This window comes from Mobula birostris, chromosome 1 (assembly GCF_030028105.1).
Source record: "Mobula birostris isolate sMobBir1 chromosome 1, sMobBir1.hap1, whole genome shotgun sequence".
NCBI lineage: Eukaryota > Metazoa > Chordata > Chondrichthyes > Myliobatiformes > Myliobatidae > Mobula > Mobula birostris.
Window position 1 is genome coordinate 228,556,633 of NC_092370.1, and position 18,132 is coordinate 228,574,764.

At 42.8% G+C, this 18,132-nt stretch overlaps 1 protein-coding gene across 6 annotated transcripts in view; it reads left to right on the forward strand.

The window, feature by feature from the left end:
• Window positions 1-18,132, forward strand: part of LOC140205546 (centrosomal protein of 128 kDa) — a 642,143-nt gene that overhangs the window by 102,431 nt on the left and 521,580 nt on the right. For all 6 annotated transcript variants that reach the window (XM_072273171.1, XM_072273204.1, XM_072273166.1 and 3 more), the window contains exon 9: window positions 13,882-13,962. In XM_072273171.1, the coding sequence (XP_072129272.1) occupies window positions 13,882-13,962 (81 nt within the window). The remainder of the gene's footprint in view (window positions 1-13,881; window positions 13,963-18,132) is intronic.

Sequence of the window (18,132 nt, forward strand, 5' to 3'; positions counted from 1 at the left end):
TGGCAGCTTAATATTCCAGGGTTCCGATGTTTCAGATGTGATCGAGGCAGAGGAATGAAAGGTGGGGGAGTAGCATTGCTTGTTAGGGAAAATATTACAGCAGTGCTCAGGCAGGACAGATTAGAGGGCTTGTCTACTGAGTCCTTATGGGTGGAACTGAGAAACAGGAAAGGTATGACCACATTATTGGGATTGTATTACAGACCACCCAATAGTCAACGAGGCTTGGAAGAACAAATCTGCAGAGAGATAGCAGACAACTGCAGGAAACATAAAGTTGTGGTGGCAGGGGATTTTAATTTTCCATACATTGATTGGGACTCCCATACTGTTAGGGGTCTAGATGGTTTAGAGTTTGTAAAATGTGTTCAGGAAAGTTTTCTAAATCAGTATATAGAAGGACCAAGTGGAGGGGATGCAATATTGGATCTCCTGTTAGGAAACGAATTAGGGTAAGTGACAGAAGTCTGTGTAGGAGAGCACTTTGGTTCCAGTGATCATAACGCCATTAGTTTCAATTTGATCATGGACAAGGATAGATCTGGTCCTAGGGTTGAGGTTCTGAACTGGAAGAAGGCCAAATTTGAAGAAATGAGAAAGGATCTAAAAAGCGTGGATTGGGACAGGTTGTTCTCTGGTAAAGATGTGATTGGTAGGTGGGAAGCCTTCAAAGGGGAAATTTTGAGAGTGCAGAGTTTGAATGTACCGGTCAGGATTAAAGGCAAATTGAATAGGAATAAGGAACCTTGGTTCTCAAGGGATATTGCAACTCTGATAAAGAAGAAGAGGGAGTTGTACGAAATGTATAGGAAACGGGGTAAATCAGGTGCTTGAGGAGTATAAGAAGTGCAAGAAAATACTTAAGAAAGAAATCAGGAGGGCAAAAAGAAGACATGAGGTTGCCTTGGCAGTCAAAGTGAAGGATAATCCAAAGAGCTTTTAAAGGAATATTAAGAGCAAAAGGATTGTAAGGGATAAAATTGGTCCTCTTGAAGATCAGAGTGGTCGGCTTTGTGCGGAACCAAAGGAAATGGGGGAGATCTTAAATAGGTTTTTTGCGTCTGTATTTACTAAGGAAGCTGGCATGAAATCTATGGAATTGAGGGAATCAAGTAGTGAGACCATGGAAACTATACAGATTGAAAAGGAGGAGGTGCTTGCTGTCTTGAGGAAAATTAAAGTGGATAAATCCCTGGGACCTGACAGGGTGTTCCCTCGGACCTTGAAGGAGACTAGTGTTGAAATTGCGGGGGCCCTGGCAGAAATATTTAAAATGTCGCTGTCTACGGGTGAAATGCCGGAGGATTGGAGAGTGGCTCATGTTGTTCCGTTGTTTAAAAAAGGATCGAAAAGTAATCCAGGAAATTATAGGCTGGTGAGTTTAACGTCAGTAGTAGGTAAGTTATTGGAGGGAGTACTAAGAGACAGAATCTACAAGCATTTGGATAGACAGGGGCTTATTAGGGAGAGTCAACATGGCTTTGTGCATGGTAGGTCATGTTTGACCAATCTGTTGGAGTTTTTCGAGGAGGTTACCAGGAAAGTGGATGAAGGGAAGGCAGTGGATATTGTCTACATGGACTTCAGTAAGGCCTTCGACAAGGTCCCGCATGGGAGGTTAGTTAGGAAAATTCAGTCGCTAGGTATACATGGAGAGGTGGTAAATTGGATTAGACATTGGCTCGATGGAAGAAGCCAGAGAGTGGTGGTAGAGAATTGCTTCTCTGAGTGGAGGCCTGTGACTAGTGGTGTGCCACAGGGATCAGTGCTGGGTCCATTGTTATTTGTCATCTATATCAATGATCTGGATGATAATGTGGTAAATTGGATCAGCAAGTTTGCTGATGATACAAAGATTAAAGGTGTAGTAGACAGTGAGGAAGGTTTTCAGAGCCTGCAGAGGGACTTGGACCATCTGGAAAAATGGGCTGAAAAATGGCAGATGGAGTTTAATACTGACAAGTGTGAGGTATTGCACGTTGGAAGGACAAACCAACGTAGAACATACAGGGTTAGTGGTAAGGCACTGAGGAGTGCAGTGGAACAGAGAGATCTGGGAATACAGATACAAAATTCCCTAAAAGTGTCGTCACAGGTAGATAGGGTCGTAAAGAGAGCTTTTGGTACATTGGCCTTTATTAATCATAGTATTGAGTACAAGAGCTGGAATGTTATGATGAGGTTGTATAAGGCATTGGTGAGGCCGAATCTGTAGTATTGTGTTCAGTTTTGGTCACCAAATTACAGGAAGGATATAAATAAGGTTGAAAGAGTGCAGAGAAGGTTTACAAGGATGTTGCCGGGACTTGAGAAACTCAGTTACAGAGGAAGGTTGAATAGGTTAGGACTTTATTCCCTGGAACGTAGAAGAATGAGGGGAGATTTGACAGAGGTATATAAAATTATGATGGGTATAGATAGAGTGAATGCAAGCAGGCTTTTTCCAGTGAGGCAAGGGGAGAAAAAAACCAGAGGACATGGGTTAAGGGTGAGGGGGGAAAAGTTTAAAGGGAACATTAGTGGGGGCTTCTTCACACAGAGAGTGGTGGGAGTATGGAATGAGCTGCCAGACGAGGTGGTAAGTGCGGGTTCTTTTTTAACATTTAAGAATAAATTGGACAGATACATGGATGGGAGGTGTATGGAGGGATATGGTCCGTGTGCAGGTCAGTGGGACTAGGCAGAAAATGGTTCGGCACAGCCAAGAAGGGCCAAAGGGCCTGTTTCTGTGCTGTAGTTTCTATGGTTCCATTACTAACTATCTGCACATTCAATTCATCCACCTTGTTACGACTGCTCCTTACATTGACTCACAAAGCCTTCAGGCTCGCTTTTACAACACTCTTAGCCCTTATACAATTATGTTGAAAAGTGGCCCTTTTTGATTTTTGCCCTGGATTTGCCGGCCTGCCACTTTACTTTTCACCTTACTACTTTTTGCTTCTACCCTCATTTCTGCACTTGTTCCCATCCCCCTGCCACATTAGTTTAAATCCTCCTGAACAACAGTAGTAAATGCTCCCTCTAGGACATTGGTTCCAGTCCAGCCCAGGTGCAGACCGTCCTGTTTGTACCGGTCCCACCTCCTCCAGAACTGGTTCCAATGCCCCAGAAATTTGAATCCCTCCTCCTTGCACCATTTTTCAAGCCACATATTCATCTGAGATATCCTCCTATTTCTACTTTGACTAGCACGTGGCACTGGTAGTAATCCAGAGATTATTACCTTTGTGGTCCTACTTTTTAGCTTATCTCCTAACTCCCTAAATTCACCTTGTAGGACCTCATCCCGTTTTTTACCTACATCGTTGGTACCTTGTGCACCACGACCACTGGCTGTTCACCCTCCCACTCCAGAATGTCCTGCAGCCGCTCAGAGACATCCTTGACCCTTGCACCAGGGAGGCAACATACCTTCCTGGAGTCTCGTTTGCGGCTGCAGAAATGCCTATCTATTCCCCTTACAATCAAATCCCCTATTACTGCCGAGGATAAGCAGCCGGCATAATCAAAGACCCCTCTCATCATGGTCATTCTCTTTTCTCCAGGCAGAAGATAGAAAAGCTTGAGAATTGTACTATCAGGCTGAAGGTTAGAAGTGGCAGATGGAGTTCAACCCAGATAAGTGTGAGGTGGGTCATTTTGGTAGGTCAGATATGATGGCAGAATATAGTATTAATGATAAGACTCTTGGCAGTTTGGAGGATCAGGGGGATCTTGGGGTCTGCGTCCATAGGACTCCGAAGGATGCTGCGCATGGTGACTGGGTGGTTAAGAAGCCATACGGTACTTGGTCTTCATAAACAGTGGGACTGAGTTGAAGAACCGAGAGGTAATATTACAGCTTTATAGAACCCTGGTCAGACCCCACTTAGAGTACTGTGCTCATTTCTGGTCACCTCACTACAGTAAGGACGTGGAAACCATAGGAAGGGTGCATAGGAGATTTACAAGGGTGTTGCCTGGATTGGGGAGCACGCATTACGAGAATAGATTGAGTGAACATGGCCTTTTCTCCTTGGAGTGATGGAGGATGAGAGGTGGCCTGATTGAGGTGTATAAGATGATGAGAGGCATTGATCATAGGGATAGTCAGAGGCTTTTTCCCAGGGCTGAAGTGGCTAACATGAGAGGGCACAGTTTTAAGGTGCTTGGAAGTAGGTACAGAGGGGAAGAAGAAGAAGAAAGCCATTAACTCTGAGTGGAGTCATCGGGATGCCGTCATGATGGCGTTTTTTTAGCAGGCTTTCTTATTTTTACGAGGCCGAGTTGTTAGCTCGACGCTCAACCCAGCACGGATGGAAAGCGTGCAAGAGAGCTGGCTGGATTTGAACTCGGGAGCCTTCGCTCCGAAGTCTGGCGCTGATGCCACTACGCCACCAGCCGGCCACAGAGGGGATGTCAGGGGTAAGTTTTTTTAACGCAGAGAGTGGTGGGTGTGTGGAATGGGCTTCCGACGACTGTGGTGGAGGCGGATACAATAGGGTCTTTTAAGAGACTCCTGGATAGGTACATGGAGACTAGAAAAGTAGAGGGCTATGAGTAACCCTAGGTAATTTCTAAAGTACATGTTTGGCACAGCATTGTGGGTTGAAGGGCCTGTATTGTGCTGTAGGTTTTCTATGTTTCCATGTTAGCTTCTACACTCAGTGGCCACTTTATTAGGTACACATCTGCACCTGCTTGTTAATGCAAATATCTGCTATCTCCTGGGATTTTCATGCACAGCTGTCTCCAGGATGTATGGAGAATGGTGTGAATAACAAAGTAACATTCAGTGAGCAGCATTTCTATGAATGAAAATGCTTTGTTAATAAGAGAGGTCGGAGGAGAATGGCCAGACTGGTTCAGACTGATGCCAACCGTAACTCAAATGATCATGCGCCTCAACAGCGATGTGCGGAAGAATACCTCTGAGTGTTCAAAACGTTGAAGCTTGAAGTGGATGGGCTACAGCAGCAGAAGACCTTGAACATACACTCAGTGGCCACTTTATTAGGTACTTCCTGTACCTTATAAAGTGACCACTGAGTGTATCTCATTGTTAAAAGATCTTGAACAGATATCTTGTACCATAAACATATGTTGTATGTTAACCCTTGAACTCAATTTACCCGCTCATGGCCCTTACACCTTATTGTCCATCTGCACACTGAACTTACTCTGTAAATGTAACAAATTCTGCTTTTTCAAAGTAAATTTATTATCAAAGTACATATGCTGTATGTCACTATATACTACCTTGGGATTTATTTTCTGTGAGGCAAAGAAATGCAATAAAATCAATTTAAAAACTGCACACTTTAACCAGTTTAAAAGACTGACGAACAACCAATGTGTAAAGGAGGGCAAACTGTGTAAATAGTAATGAGAACAGGAGTTGTGGAGTCCTTGACATTGAGTCCATAGGTTGTGGAATCTGTTCAGAGTTGAGGTGAATAAAATTATCCATGCTGGTTCAGGAACCTAATGGTTGAACTGTTCCTGAACCTGGTGGTGGTGGACCTGAGGCTCTTGTACCTTTTTCCTGATGGCAGCAGCGAGAAGAGAGCCTGGATGGTAGAGGTCTTTGATGATGGATCCTGCTTTCTTGTGGCAGTGTTCTTTGTAGATATGCCCAGTGGTGGGGTAGGCTTTTCCTGTGATGGACTGGGTGGTATCCACCACTTTCCATTCTTGGGCATTGGTGTTTCCATACCCAGTCGTGATGCAACCAGTTAGGATATACTCTATCCTGCATCTATAGAAGTTTGTCAAAGTTTTAGATGACATGCTAAACCTGTGCAAACTTTTGAAATAGTGGAGGCTTTGAAATTGCTGTTCTCTTTGCACCACCTTTGATGTACTTGCTTTCTGAAATTAGCAGTATGGATGGTAATGTAAAACCGTGTTTTGGTACATGTGACAATAATAAACCAATATCAATATCAAGATGTACATTTAATATCTCCATAAGCACTCTGCCCTCATAACAAAATTTCTTATTTGGTCTCTGAGTAGTCATAGTCATACTTTATTAATCCCGGGGGAAATTGGTTTTCGTCACAGTTGCTCCATAAATAATAACTAGTAATAGAACCATAAATAGTTAAATAGTAATACGTAAATTATGCCAATAAATTATGAAATAAGTCCAGGACCAGCCTATTGGCTTAGGATGTCTGACCCTCCAAGGGAGGAGTTGTAAAGTTTGATGGCAATAGGCAGGAATAACTTGCTATGACGCTCAGTGCTCTGCCTCTATTCATGCAGACCTTTATGTGTTAAAGTATTGTGGCACATTTTTGGCCTTTGCTTTTGTTGCCTGTCTTTCTCATGCTCTCCTTGCCTCACTTATATTGGTTTCTCTCTGAACTTACTGTAATCAGTCTTGTTCCCAATTATTTACCTGGCATTTGTTGCATGGATAGTTTTTCATGGTTAAATTTTCTCTTGATGATCCAAGAAGTCCTGGTTTAAATTTCCTAACCTTTCTCTCTCATCCAGACTAGCCAAAACATCCCATTTTAAAGAAGAGGTGCAGTCGACGTTTCAGGCCGAGAACCTTCGTCAGGTCTCGGCCTGAAACGTCGACTGCACCTCTTCCTACAGATGCTGCCTGGCCTGCTGTGTTCACCAGCAACTTTGATGTGTGTTGCTTGAATTTCCAGCATCTGCAGTATTCCTGTTGTTTCCATTTTAAAGACTTCCCATTGTGCATTTGCAGTTGTCAATCTGATCAATCTATGTATATACAGTACAGTGCCAAAGTCTTAGGCACATATATACATACAGCTTTTGGATGGTACTGTAAGCTTTTTTAATTCTTCATATTGTGTGTATTTTTTTAAACATAGAACATAGAAATTTACAGCACATTACATACAGGCCCTTTGACTCACAATGTTGCGCTAACCATGTAACCTACTCTAGAAACTGCCTAGAATTTCCCTAGTGCATAGCCCTCTATTTTTAGTATCATTATTGTGTTCTTTTTTTGTGCTGCATTGGATCCAAGGTAACAATTATTTTGTTGTTTTAACACTTGTGTCCAGGAACTGACATTAAACAATCTTGAATCTCTCTCCCTCTCTCTGTATGTCTCTCTCTTCCTCTTTCTGACCCTCAATCCCACCCACTTCCTTGCTGATTGGTCTAACCCAACCTAATGTTTGGATAGTTCAAATCCACTATTATTTTCACAACTGGTAATTCCCTGTAAATTTGTTCTTCAGCATCATTCCACTAGTTGGTACCTGTTGAATACTTGGAGTGGTATCACTGCATCTCTGATTTTTTTTTTCCCTTTAAGCATATCTTTCCTTTGATTGCTCCAGCATATCCTCTCTTTGGCACTGGAACATTCCCCTATTCAGTGCTGACATGACTCTCCTTTCCTGACTACACTGTATTCAGGGAACTTTAATCCAATTCCTCCTGTTTTTTCCACATCTTGCCTTCATAAGAGACCTTTGCTGCTTTGCAGCTAGTGTCAGTGGGGGTTCCTTCTCACTTTATAATGACCAAATATGGATTGAGGATGTTTGTTTCTCATTTTCTGCCTGTTGCTCACCTTCAGCTGGGTGCTGCACAAAAGAACAGACACTATTAAAATGCGTTACTTTCTTGGGGTAGGAAAGAAAAATCTTATTTATAATACACATTGTACTGTGAAATCTACTTTCAGCATTTTATACAGTGAATTTCTAACATTTAATTTAGATGCCATCCGTACAGTGATCACACAATGCTTCAAACAGCAGGGTGATGTTTTACTGATTCACCTTTCTTTGGATGGTATGCACAGGATGGCTGACATGAAGCATATCATTGAAGTTCCAAGGCTATCCATCCCCGCACCGTCCTTGTACTGTTCAGGCTTGGCACCTTCAGTCATTTTATGTCTTTACCTTGTGTTCAGATGGAGAACTAATAAGTGTTGTGACATTGTGAAGGCACTCACAATCAAACCCAATGTTCCTGAGCTAAACATCTGACAATTTCTTTCTAGCTTTTCAACTTTGAGCTGAGGCTGCAGTTTAAATTTTATAAATATCAAGCTTTGTTACTAAAGCAATGTCAAATTGTAATAAAGCCAACCTTTGAGTCAATAAATCTTTTTGCAGTGTGTTATATATTAAGCTCCTCTGACCTGACAGGAGAGTAACAGTAACACTACTGGTCCTAGCAGTTAAGTATTGATCATTGGACAGAAAGTGTGTTAGCTGCAGTTGAAACCCATTATACCTTAAACATAGGAACTGTCTTTTATTGTTAAATCACATTTTGCAGTGAATGGATTTAGTGCTGTGAAGAGTGAGGTGGACAGGGAAGTATGTGCTGGCATCAGATATGCGCAGCATCTCAAAACGAACATGCTTGTGTGTGAATGGTGTCTTGAGTTGTCTTTCACTTTTACTATTTAATCACTGCGTGCTGGGCACATACAATCACCCACTGAGTAACACTCACAAAATACTGGAGGAACTCAGCAAGTCAGGCAGCATCTAAGGAGTGGCCTTCATTGGCCCGAAATCTAAACTGCTTATGCCCTGCATGGATGCTGCTCGACTTGCTGTGTACCTTCAGCATTTTGTGTGTGTTGCTTAAACTTTCCAGCTTCTGCATAATCTATTGTGTTTATAATCACTCACTGACGCATTTTGGGTCCTGGGAAGCCAATGAATCCATACTACTTTGCTTCTTCATACTCCGTTCTCAACATTTCATACTTCTTGCAAGAGGAAAGGGTTAGAAGGTTGTTAAGAGGTCGGCACAACATTGTGGGTTAAAGGGCCCATACTGTGCTGTAATATTCTTTATCTCCAGTCTAGCCATCCTTTGTGGTTTTCTGCTAGTGTCCTGCACAGGCCAAAGCCCCTGGTTTTGGAGTTGCGACATGACGTAGGCCAATGGACTAGCTCAGACAGCATGGACGAGTTGAGCTGAAGGCTCTGTTTCTATGCTGTACAACTCTGAGAGAAAAGACTAGCTTTAGTTGTCACATGTATATTGAAGCATACAGCTAACTGCATTGTGTGTGTCAATGACCAACACAGCCCAAGAAAGTGCTGGGGTGCCATGCTTCCAGCACCAACATGCCCACAATTCACTAATACATGCATCTTTGGTGTGTAGGAGAAAACCGGAGCATCCAGAGGAAACCCACACAGTCATGGGGAAAATGTACAATTGTATAGACAGTTGTGGGGATTGAAACCAGTTCGCTGGCATTGTAAAGTGTTATGCTGACTGCTGTCCTACCATGCCATCTTCACCTTGGAGTGGTGTTGCAGGTCATTTTAAAGCTTTTTCTCCGTGTTCAAATGAGCAATTTATCGGGGTGTTGTAACATTGTGAAGAAAGTGGAGAGGTACATGGATAGTAAAGGCTCAGAGAAAAAAGGGGCAAATGTTGTAGCTCAGGTAGATGCTTGGATCAGATTGAGACTCATTTTTATTTATCACATGTACATCAAAACATACACTGAAATGCGCCATTTGTGTTAACAACCAACAGACCCAAGATTGTGCTGAGGGCAGCCCACAAATGTCACCATACATTCCAGCAGCAACATAGCATGCTAACCATGTTTGGCAGAACAACACAGCACATAACAAAACAATGTACCAAATTACAAAGGAACACCAGCAAAACAAGACTTGTACTTCCCTCCTTCCCACCACTCTACCCACACACATACTCAATGTTCTAATTTCAGGACTCATGGATTTGCAGACATTAGGCCTTCGACTTCTCCAGTGGACTTGCAGAAGTTTGCAGATCCAAGGCTCTGGCCATCGTGTCTTGACTTCTGGACAGCTGATCAACCTTTGGACATCGATCTGGACTTCTGATCAACCCTTGCATTTTTGGTACTGTCCCAGGACTTGCCAATGACAATGAATGACACTTGCTGGATGCAGACCTTAACTCTAGGCCCCTAACTTTGAACTTGCCAATGGTGGGACCCCAAATGTCATTGCTGGTCTACCAGCCCAACATTCAACCATGTCCACGATGCTCACCTTTGAATGTGGAGCAGAAGCTTAGACTCTGACCTGTCCTCTAATTTCCTCACATCCCCATCCATAAACTGTAACCTGACCCATAACTCCCCTCTCTATCCCTAAGCCATCTCTACAAACCTCAAACAAAACCTGAAAAAACAACTAAGTCTGAGGTGTGACCTTGATGGAGATAGCAGCTTGACGCCATCTTGGCAAGTTTCAATGACCTGTTTCTGTGCTGTATAACTCTGCGGCTCTAGTTTGCTTCTTTTGATGCAGACAGCTGAATATTTGATGTCCTGTGATTTCATGAGAAAATTGCCTTTGCTTGTTTCACTCACAATCTGCTCTGGTTGCGCCATCTGCACCATTTGTAAATGAAACCAGATGCTGACTTGCCGCTGAGGGTATTTTCTTGCCAGCTGCGTTTAGGAGCTTTTTTATTCTTTTGGCCAGAGGGTGGCTCTGACTCATTTTGGTCATTTAGTACAGCAGAGAAAAACGCATTGTCATTGAGTGAGAGATGCGCTGAATGATGTCGTCTGATTGTGTATGCCAGTCTTTGTCACCAGCTTCTTCCATTATTTGGGGCATTATGCCAGATAGTATATACCAAAGTCACTCCTACAGCCTTTATGCCAGGAGACATTAAGTGAGTGACTGTTTCAATCAGTGTGTTTCAGCTTTTAATTCACTTTTCTCATCGAGGAAACATCGAAAGATGGGCAAGTGGGGAGCTGGGGCTGTGCCAAAGGATGGGAGGTGGAGGGAGATGTTACTTTGTATTGTAATGAAACTCTTCAGCATAAACTTTTCCATCATTCAACACTTTCCTTTTGGCACATGAGTCTGATTTATTCTCCCCTCTGTTCCCAGAGTTTATGTACCTTGTGTACCAACTCTTTGTGACTTTAAATATCTCGGGCATTCCCCTGCTGAAATCTGCAGTCATCAATTTGTGCCCATCTTCATCTGCCTTCATTGATAGTGTCTCTGTTTGAACATAAACACATACAGGCCCTTCAGCCTACAATGTTGTGCTGGTTCTATAACCTACTCTTAAGATCAGTCGAATCTTTCCCTTCCACATAGCCTTCCAATTTTCTTCCATCCATATGCCTTAAGTGTCCACAATACATCTGCCTTTACTACCACCCTTGGCAGTGCATTCTACACACTTGCCATTCTCTGTGTAAAATAAAAAACTGCCTCTGACATTCCCCTATGCATTCCCCCAAATGAATCTCAAGGTAGTACATGGTATAAGGTCATAAGAATGATAAATAGAGAGGAGATCCGAGACTTTTCCCAAGGTGGAAATGGCTAATACAACAGGGCATAATTTTAAGGTGATTGGAGGAAAATACGGTGGGGGGGGTATCAGAAGTAGGTTTATTTGCATGGAGAGTGGAGGGTGCATGGAACACACTGCCACCCTCTGTGTAAAAAAAAAAAAAAAAAATTACTTGTCATCCTCCCATACCTTCCTCTGAATGATCTCAAGGTAGCACACATGTACTTAGATAATAAAGCAACACACATCAAAGTTGCTGGTGAACGCAGCAGGCCAGGCAACATCTCTAGGAAGAGGTACAGTCGACGTTTCAGGCCGAGATCCTTCGTCAGGACTAACTGAAGGAAAAGTTAGTGAGAGATTTGAAAGTGGGAGAGGGAGGGGGAGATCCGAAATGGTAAGAGAAGACAGGAGGGGGAGGGATGGAGCCAAGAGCTGGACAGGTGATTGGCAAAAGGGGTATGAGAAGATCATGGGACAGGAGGCCCAGGGAGAAGGAAAGGGGGAGGGGGGTGGGAACCCAGAGGATGGGCAAGGGGTACATACTTAGATAATAAATTTGCTTTGAACTTTGAACTTTTGTAATGCCTTAAGTTTATGACTCGTATTAGCTGTTTCTGCCCTGGGAAAAAGTCTGTGGCCATTCACTGCATCTATGCCTCGTATCATCTTGTACACTTCTATCGAGTCACCTCTCATCCTCTTTTACTCCAAAGAGGATAGCCCTAGATCACTCAAGAGGTTACAAAGTGCACACTTTGTGATTTAAAACCGTGGGACCGATAATGAATCTCAATGTGTGGTTAATAATGGTGTAAAGTTTATTCATGTGACCACTCCTGCAGTAGATTGGAGCATATTTTTGTGGGCCCCTACCACAGTTGTTCAGAGCACACCGCATGCTTCCTATTACTGATCGTGTTCACGCCAAGTTTCAGGACCATTGTTTCAAAGCAGAGATCCATCCTCTCTCCTCCTTTGTCGTGTTGCAGTTTTTTGTGTCCCTATCTGCTGCTGCTAAATTATTTGCACATAAATCTGTACATTTGGCATCCCTTCTCAGTTTTAAAGGTTTTGAGAGCCAAAATCTTATATACAGGCAAATTAGTATGACACATTGTACACCTATTTACAGATTTCAGGATATTACAAAATTCAAACACAAATACACGAAGATAATAAAATAATAGAATCTCAAACAACACACATCAAAGTTGCTGGTGAACGCAGCAGGCCAGGCAGCATCTCTAGGAAGAGGTACAGTTGACGTTTCAGGCCGAGAACCTTTGTCAGGACTAACTGAAAGAAGAGCTAGTAAGAGATTTGAAAGTGGGAGGGGGAGGGGGAGACCCGAAATGATAGGAGAAGACAGGAGGAGGAGGGATAGAGCTAAGAGCTAGACAGTCGATTGGCAAAAGGGATACAGAGCTGGAGAAGGGGAAGGATCATGGGATGGGAGGCCTAGGGAGAAAGAAAGGGAGAGGGGAGCCCAGAGGAAGATGGAGAGCAGGCAAGGAGTGATTGTGAGAGGGACAGAGAGAGAAAAAAGAAGAAAAAAAAAGGGGAATAATAAATAAGGGATGGGGTCAGAAGGGGAGGAGGGGCATTAATGGAAGTTAGAGAAATCAATGTTCATGCCATCAGGTTGGAGGCTACCAGACGGAATATAAGGTGTTGTTTCGCTGAACACTTACGCTCTGTCCGCCAGAGAAAGCAGGATCTCCCAGTAGCCACACCATTTAATTCCATGTCCCATTCCCATTCTGATATGTCAATCCATGGGTTCCTCTACTGTCAAGATGAAGCCACACTCAGGTTGGAGGAATAACGCCTTGTATTCCGTCTGGATAGCCTCCAAACTGATGGCATGAACATTGATTTCTCTAACTTCCATTAATGCCCCTCCTCCCCTTCTTACCCCATCCCTTATTTATTTATTATTTCCCTCCCCTTTTGTTTTCTCTTTTTTCTCTCTCTGAATCACTCCTTGCCTGGTCTCCATCGTCCTCTGGGCTCCCCTCCCCCTTTCTTTCTCCCTAGGCCTCCCATCCCATGATCCTCCCCCTTCTCCAGCTCTGTACCCCTTTTGCCAATCTACTTTTCAGCACTTAGCTTCATCCCTCCCCCTCCTGTCTTCTCCTGCCATTTCGGATCTCCCCCTCCCCCTCCCACTTTCAAATCTCTTACTATCTCTTCTTTCAGTTAGTCCTGACGAAGGGTCTTGGCCCGAAAACGTCGACTGTACTTCTTCCTATAGATGTTGCCTGGCCTGCTGCGTTCACCAGCATTTTTTGTGTGTGTTGCTTAAATTTCCTGCATCTGCAGATTTCCTCGTGTTTGTGAAATAATAGAATCTAATTCTTTTTAGCCTCTGTAGAGTTGTGTTGTCCCAACTGGTGCAGGTGTATTTGATTTTGCTTTATGCAAACCTGTTGACACCCTACTAATCTTTGTTCACACACACACTCATCTAAAATAGTTGGAACAGAAAATATCTCTATTCACTCTCCAAATCTCCATCTCTTTTAAGAATTGTTCTGTTTGAAATTTGGTGCTTGTGGTATTTGAAGTCCAAGTTTTGCTATTTACTTTTAAAAGGAGTTAAAGAAACGGGATAAGATTGACGAAGTGGAGGGGATGAAGAGTAAACTTTCAAAATCTCAAGAGGAGAAGTTCTTGGTAAGTTAATATTTTGACTGATTGCATCTCTCTGGTGTTGAGTCTTTTGCTTTTGGAAGTATTTCAACATAGAACAGTACAGCACAGTACAGGCCCTTCAACCTTCCAATGTTGTGCTGACCTTTTATTTATATTTATATCTGCATTTACACATGTAACCCTCAGGTTCGGCCAGCATGCATGTGTCTAGGGGAAGACAACTTCTGGCCCAGCCAAACTGAAAAATCTTACTTGTGTGGATGCTGTGTACTGTGTTGTCCGGTTACAAATCTGTACCTCAAAATATCAGACAGTACACCATACGCAATTAAATGATTGAACTTTATAAATCTTAATCTGAATATAGAGTTATAAAGAGAATAAAAAGAAGAAAGGCCCTTTTTAATGAAACAGTCTAATGTGCACGTCGGAGCTCACGGTTCCGTCCATCCGTTCCTCATCGACCTCCGAGTGTTGCTGACCCTTGGACCCTCGCTCCAAGTCCACTCCGTCCTGCGGTCGACCAACTCTCTCTACTCGCGTCTTCTCTCTTTATCTCTCACTGACAAATGACCACGATATCCCTTCTCTCAGACCCACAAGAAAGAACAACAGGCCCCTCATTGGATAGCCCACATTCCAAAACCCCTGTTATCTCTAGTCATAACCCAAACATTGCTGCTACAGAGAAACCATTACATTAGCAGTGAAACATTACAACGCGTCACACACAGTTTGTTTACAGTTTATAGTTCCTGATATTTACAGTTTACAGTTATTGTTCTATAGATTTGCTAAGTATGACTGCAGAAGAAGAATCTCAGGGTTGTATGTGGTTACATGTATGTACTCTGGTAATAAGTTTTAATTTGAATTTTTAACTTTAATGTACTCTAAGATGAATCGAGCACTTCCCTCCGCCATAGCCCTACAATTTTTTTCATCCATGTTCCTTTCTAAGAGCTTCTTAAATGCTTTTAATACATCTGTGTTTACCGCCACCCCTGGCAGGGTGTTCCCCACACTCACCACTAGTGTAAAGAACTTATCTCTGACATTCCTCTCCCCCCTTATTCTTTTCACTAATCACTTTAAAATTATGCTGACTTGTATTAGCTATTTCCGCCCTGGGAAAAACTCTTTGGCTATCCACTCAGTCTGTGCCTCTTATCATCTTGTACACCTCTATCAGATCACTGCTCATCCTCCTCCATTCCAAAGAAAAAGCCTGAGCTCACTCAACCTTTGAATGACATATTACCTTTTCAGACAATAAGGTTGTATGTTATTAAATAACCTTACAGTAGCAGACCATTTGACTAACACTACATGAAACTTCATGTGTCCCTTCAGTAGGCATGTATGCTTGGGAGCATTGCACTATAGGTAGTACAGTCTTTCAGATGAGATATTGAACTGAGGCTCCTATTGGAAGGATATGGCTGTTCTCTGTCATTACTCTTGCCACCAACAGTAGCAAACAGAACCAATTGATTGGTCATTCATCTTTGTTGTTTTTTGGACCTAGTGATGTACAAATTGACTGCTGTGTTTGGGGGCATAAGGAAACATATGCCAAAACTAGTTTGATGTAGAAATAGATTAGTGTGGAGTCCTTTGAAAGAACATTACCTGCTTCCTGAAACGAAGATCTGTTTGAGTTATAGAGGATAAATTGATATCAGCTGATACAATGCATTGCCTCCAATAATGTTGCTTGATGTGCCGTAACAAGTTGTGATATTCTTCTGAAAAAGTTGCAGTGATTTTTTTTCTGTTGCTGTTACTGTTCCTGGAAGTGACTTGGTTAGGGGGTTGTTTAATAGTATATGTATTTTCATTTTGTCTAGGTGTGAATAGCCTGGGGTGTTTTCTGCACTACTTTACATGTCTGTGATTAATGTGCAAATTTAATTATGTCTGCTTCACAGCATCCCAGAGTCATTGTAGCACAGAAGGTGCCCATTTGGCCCTTTGAGATCATGCTGGTGCTCTGTGGAGCAATCCAGTCAATCCTGTAGTCTTGCTCTTTCCCTGTGGCTTCCTGTAAGCAATGAATTCCACTCACTATGGTTAAAAGAAATTCTTTTGCTCATTCTGCTGTATCTCCCGCCCAACGCCTTAAATCTGTATTACTTTGACCTTGTATTATAAACTGATGGGAACAGTTTTTCAAGCCTCCGACCACCTATTTGACACCGAGCACCGAGCACCATCTCTGCTGAGCGTTTCGACCCCGGCCCCGGCAACAGGCGATACGCAAAGTCGAGGATTTGGGGCCTACGTCTCCGGGGATTCTCGATCGCACAGTAGCAGCGGCAGCGAAGCAGACATTTCAGAAGTTACTCCAGATGTTCCTCTGCATTTTCACGGCTATCCCCATCAAATCCGGACTGATGCACGGCCCCCTAGTTACCCATATCGATACTCATTCGGAATGGCCACGCGCGCTGCATCGCGCCGACATCTTCTTCTCCCTCTGTAGAGGAATTCAGCGGGATGAGTAGCATCTCTGGAGGAAAAGGAACTGTTGAAGTTTCACATTGAAACCCTGTATCAGTACCTGAAACATCGATAGTTCCTCTTAAATTCACTGACAATTCCTTTCCTCCCACAGCTGCTACTCAACCTACTGAGTTCCTCCAGCAGATTGTTGCTGCATATTCTAACATCTGCAGTCTCTTGTGTAATCAAATCTTTATACAGCTGCAACACAACTTCCTGACTCTGAATGATGTAGGCTGCATCTTCTTCCCAACTTTATCTATTTGAAGTGTCATTTTCAGAAAGAAGTTCCATTAATTACTATTAATTTGAAAAGAAAATATTATCTACCTTTTGACGGATGACAATGGACTAATTATATACTGATGTAATTCTACACGAGATCTCAGAATCAGAATCAGGTTTATTATCGCTGACATAGGTCATAAAATTCAAATTTTACTGTCAAAATGTGCATGTGCAATACAACTCGTATTTGTCCACTCCAGACAGGCATTAAATACAGAAAGACCATGTGTGTTGATGAAAGAAAATACATCAACTACCCCCCGACACCAAAAAGAAAAAAAAACAATATTTGCAGAGTGCACAACCCCCCCTCTCTGCAGCAAAAAGCAGCCACGATAACAATCCCCGACCCCCTCACTTTGTTGTTTTGCAACAGCAGTCCAGTCCAGTGCATAAAACATACTGTAAGTATAATAAGAAATGTAAAAATTAAATAAGTCGTGCAAAACGAGAGCAAAATGTTGAGGGAATGTTTTTGGGCCCATGCATTGATCAGTAATCTGATGGGAGAAGTGAGAAAGTTGTTCTTAAATAGCTTCTTCACCTTAGTATGCCCGCAAGATATAGTGATAATGTCAGTACATAGTGATATATAAGTACTTTAATAATAAATTTACTTTGAATTTCTTCAGTATCCTATATTACTTCCCTGATGGTAGTAATAAGAACAGGACATGCCTTAGGTGGTGGGAGTCTTTAATGATGGATGTTACTTTCTTGAGGCTTCGCCCTTTGAAGATGTCCTCGATGCTGGGTAGGCTATGCCCATGATGGAACTGGCTGAGTTTATGACCCTCTGCAGCTTTTTCTAATCCTGTGCATTGTCTCCTCCGTACATGTTGTTTTCAAGCAACGTGCACTGTGATGGAAGTTACAGAGGGTGTTTTGTTTCTTGTACAAGTTATTTGGCTTTGCACATTTGTTTGGACATTACTATATTACAGTGGCAGATAATGCTCACACTTCTCCAAGGATTGTCACTTTGTCATGGTGGAGAGGCTTGTCGGTTCCTGAGATCCTGAGAGCAATGCCGTCTGCAGCTTAGCTCCTAGTAGGCCATCCATGGTGGTAAATTTAAGGGGGTAATTCCAGAAAAAGAGTGATCCAACCAAGACTTCAGTGGTTGATGACAACACATCGTAATAGCAGTGAAGGTGGAGGAAGGTTGCAGCAGTGAAGGGTCCCCAGTCGTCTTGCATTCCATGCCACTGGACCCTGATCATGATCTGTCAAGGTCGGCGTGTTGGCTGCCCATGCATCAGGCTCAACTCGTTAAAGTCCCACACAAGTGTTCTTCGTTAAGGGAATCCTCTCTTAACAACCCGTAAACCCCTTAGTGGACCATCATACTGAACTCAAGTGATCGCACTATCAATCCTCACAGAAGATAATTTCATT